Below are 4,193 nucleotides of genomic sequence, written 5' to 3'. Positions count from 1 at the left end.
CACATACCCGGAGTCGTATTTTCGTCGCCGGTTTAAGATGAGCACAGACTTGTTCAAGCGCATTGCAGAGAAACTTGCGAGCCATGACCGGTTTTTCCAGCAAAGGAGGAATGCCGCCGGAGAGCTCGGGCATAGCACCTTTCTGAAGGTGACAACCGCTTTGCGTATGTTGGCATACGGTATCCCGACTGATTTAGTTGATGATCACTTGGCTATGGGTGAGAGCCAAGCCATCATGTGTGTCAAGCGCTTTGCAGTGGGAATTGTGCAAGTGTTTGGCGAGGAGTATTTGAGATCTCCCACTGCTGAAGACGCCGCAAGGCTATTGGCGATGAACAAATCTCGCGGCTTTCCTGGCATGCTTGGCTCAATAGATTGCATGCATTGGAGTTGGAAAAATTGTCCAAAGGCATGGCATGGGCAATTCCACGGCCAAAAAAAGGGTTCCACTATAATCCTTGAAGCGGTGGCCGATCATGAGACTTGGATTTGGCATGCATTGTTTGGAATGCCTGGATCTTTGAATGGCATCTATGTTGTCAACCGGTCACCACTGATGAATAAGATTACGAATGGTGAGTTGCCACCGGTGCAGTTTGTAGCAAATGGCCGTACGTACAACTATGGCTATTATCTAGCGGATGGCATCTATCCAAAGTGGCAAACCTTCATGAAGCCGTTGAAAAAGCCAGAAGGTAAGAAAAATCTTGATTTTCACAATGCTCAGGCGGCTGCTAGAAAAGATGTGGAGAGAGCATTTGGGATTTTACAAGCCCAATTTGCTACTGTGAGAGGACCGGCTAGATTTTGGGATCAAAAAATGCTTTGGTACATCATGCACGCTTGTGTGATCATGCACAATATGATCATTGAGAATGAGCGTGGCCAAGATGTAGACTACTTACAGTATGAGCTCTTGGGACATCCCGTGCGAGTGCGACGGAGGGCTGAAAGGGTTGCCCGTTTTGTTGCCTCGTATCATGCCATTCGGCGTCCCGCAACACGCAATGATCTTCAGAAGGATCTGATTGAAGAGTGGTGGGCATGGCATGGACGACAAAGAGCATGATTTGATTGCTTTATTTGTATTGTATTGTTCATGAACTATTGGTTGTGTTTATTGCATTATTTGTTGTACTGAACGAGAAACTATTTGTTTGAGTTGTAATAACTATTATTGTTGATTTATTTTGTTTGTTTGATCGTTTTTTTCACTATTTTTTAAAATGTATATGTGGTTTGTGTCTGCTGCGCGCTGCATTTTTGGGCACTGCTGGAGCGGCGCGCGCGCACTGCATTATAGCGCGGCTGTTGGAGCCAGCACCTATCCCTGCGCTAAACCAGCCGGCGCGCGCGCTGTAAAAATATTTTTTAGGCGCGGCGCGAAGCACGGCTGTTGGAGATGCTCTTAGGTCGGAACAAGCTAACAACCGTGTCCATCCGCCAAGCTTTCTCCAGCTCCATCTTCCACCCTTGCACGACTGCACCTAACAAGATCACTAATACGAATGACTAATAGAAAATTCTCCACGCCCAACACGAGAAAGAGAGATGCCTTCACTTTGTAGCAGTTTGTTTTGTCCTAACAAACATGAAATGAAAGAGACTCGGCAACTGCACGCCTTCAACTATTTATGTGTGGCTTGCTTCTTGGCAGTTTCTCATCAAACATCGAGTTGCACTTACTCATACGAGGTTTGGTTTGTAATAGGGCACAAGATAGATGGCCCATGTAGCAGCAGAGCAAAAACTTGAGCACGCGCTGACGGCCAAGAACGATGCTGACAACCTCGTCGAGCTCATCCCGTCGCTGCCCGTCGAGAAGCGGTTAGTGATACCGTCTCCCGACTTGCAGAGGCGACAGTACCGTGGGTACTGGTTCCCGGAGTGGCACTTGTCGGCCCTCGCGGCAGCCCGCGACCACTTCGAGCCCATGCCAACAGACATCTTCCTGGTGAGCTGCCCCAAGTCTGGCACCACCTGGCTTAAATCCCTGGCCTTCGCCACCGTGCACCGGGACGTTCACCCGCCATCGAGCCGCGAGCACCCTCTGCTGCACAAAAACCCGCATGGCTGCGTCAGATTCATCCACGCAATCTATCGGCAACCCGTTGACGTTACGCGGGGAATCCTCGAGGCGTATCCTTCCCCGCGTATTTTCGGCACCCACTTTCCATTGTCCTTGCTGCCGGAGCGCATCAATGGCGACGGCTGCGGGTGCCGGATCGTCTACATCTGCCGGGATCCTAAGGACGTGGTCGTCTCGTGGTGGTGGTTCATGCGCACCTACCTCCCAAACCCCGAGCAGGTCCGGTTTGAGGAGGTCTTCGACTTGTTCTGCGAGGGCCGCACTGGCGCGGGCCCTTATTGGCGCCACGCCCTCGAGCATTGGGAGGAGAGCCGGAGAAGGCCCGGCAAGGTGCTGTTCCTGAGGTATGAGGAGATGTTGCTAGACCCGCAGTGCAATCTTAGGAGGCTGGCAGAGTTTTTGGGGTGCGCATTCTCTGAGGCGGAGGAGAAGGCCGGCGTCCTAGACGCCATCTTGGAGCTCTGCAGCCTCGACAAGCTAAAGAAGCTGGAGGTGAACCAGAGCGGCAACAAGATTAAGGACGGAGATGAGCCCATGATGAACCATTCTTTCTTCAGGAAGGGGGAGTCCGGTGACTGGATCAACCACATGACAGCAGAGATGGCGGCAAGGCTCGATGCAATCGTTGAACATGCGCTGCAAGGCACCGGATTTAGGTTTGGGATCGCCACGCCACAGTAATAATTAATAATGGACTTAACTACACACCGGAGCCGCATGTGAGTCTTCTCATGGGGCGGTTAATTTATCTCCCTACAATGCATGCATGCAATGACATCATCAAGATTATTTCTATTGTTTTAAAATTTAAAAAGTTTTATCTCTGAAACCGTTAATTTAATTGATAATCCGTTTTCACCGTTGCCTTTGTCGCGACGAGATCTTCAAAACTAGACCCCATGTCGACATTGCATGCATGCCGCGGTTTGTGTATAGAAGTGTCGTACCTGGACATCCGATGCCGCGGTTTGTGTGCCTTTTTTTTTTCATGGATGCATGTAATGATGTCATCAGATTAGTTCTAAATGATCGAAATTTAAAAACTTTTATCTCTTGAACCGTAAATTCAGTCGATGATCCGTTTTCGTCATTGATTTTGTTTTGACAAAATCTTCAAAACTAAATCCCATGTTGATATGTTTTGACAACTTTTGTTTTGCTCATACTTACCATATTTTTTACACTTACTTGTCATATTAGTAAGTACTTACTTGTTTGATAAAAAATAGCTTAATCATCAAATTTTTGGAAATCGCGTATAAATATGACATCTCGACATAATAACAATGACAAGCACAAACAACTTTTTTTAGGCGATTACTCGCAAAAATATGACAACTCAACTTATTTAAAACCGGTGATCACAAAAAAAATCTATTTTGGCCATCGTTTGTAAAATATGACAACTCGGCATAGTTAAACTAGCATCTTGACAACTAAGTTTTTGTAAAATTGGCAACTATGCAATTTGAAACTACTACTAGTAGTACTAGTACTAACCAGATGCATTTATCTAGTGAATAAGGTCTGCCAACACATGTTCTGTGTGTGATACTTTTTCTTCCTATATTTTCTGTGTGACGCTTTGCATGTAATCACTAGTGGAAAACGGGCCTTTGGCCGGGACCCTTTAGTCCCGGCCTGCCTCTGGGCCGGGACTAAAGGCCCGGCCACGTCGCCCCAAATCGCAATGCCTCCCTCGAGGCTTTAGTCCCGGCCCGTAAGGAGCCTTTAATCCCGGTTCGTGTCCCAAACCGAGACTAAAGGGCTACGCGGTGTGCAGCCCGCATGTGCGTCACCTTTAGTCCCGGTTTGTGTCTCAAACCGGGACTAAAGTCCTCTGCCTATATATAGCACAGCCCCACTCTCCCCTCTTCCTTGCATTTTTCTTGGATGGAGGATTGTGGGTGTGTGCTATCTCTCCACTTTTTTTGATGCACTAGAGGTGTTTGTTGAAATGTGTGTTAGAGCGATGCCGCTTCAGTTCGCCGAACACAACTACGATATGAGATGCCTGAGCCACGCTTAAACCTCTTCCTCTTTATTTCTACTTATTCTAAAAGGTTAGCAACTATATTTCCTCGTTTAGACCGTGCGGTACTAA

At 47.7% G+C, this 4,193-nt stretch overlaps 1 protein-coding gene across 1 annotated transcript; it reads left to right on the top strand.

Annotated features, from left to right (window-relative positions):
* Positions 1-1,655: 1,655 nt before the first annotated feature.
* Positions 1,656-2,982, top strand: LOC123409905 (cytosolic sulfotransferase 13-like). The gene has a single exon (XM_045102777.1). It carries the CDS (start codon positions 1,724-1,726, stop codon positions 2,768-2,770), a length of 1,047 nt encoding a protein of 348 aa, XP_044958712.1. The 5' UTR covers positions 1,656-1,723; the 3' UTR covers positions 2,771-2,982.
* The last annotated feature ends 1,211 nt before the right edge of the window (positions 2,983-4,193 follow it).

Source organism: Hordeum vulgare, chromosome 7H, assembly GCF_904849725.1.
Source record: "Hordeum vulgare subsp. vulgare chromosome 7H, MorexV3_pseudomolecules_assembly, whole genome shotgun sequence".
NCBI classification, from domain to species: domain Eukaryota; kingdom Viridiplantae; phylum Streptophyta; class Magnoliopsida; order Poales; family Poaceae; genus Hordeum; species Hordeum vulgare.
This window is presented reverse-complemented; position numbering and strand designations above follow the sequence as displayed.

Coding starts and splice junctions, on each gene's coding strand:
- LOC123409905 (XM_045102777.1), top strand. CDS start 1,724: ATGGCCCATGTAGCAGCAGAGCAAAAACTTGAGCACGCGCTGACGGCC.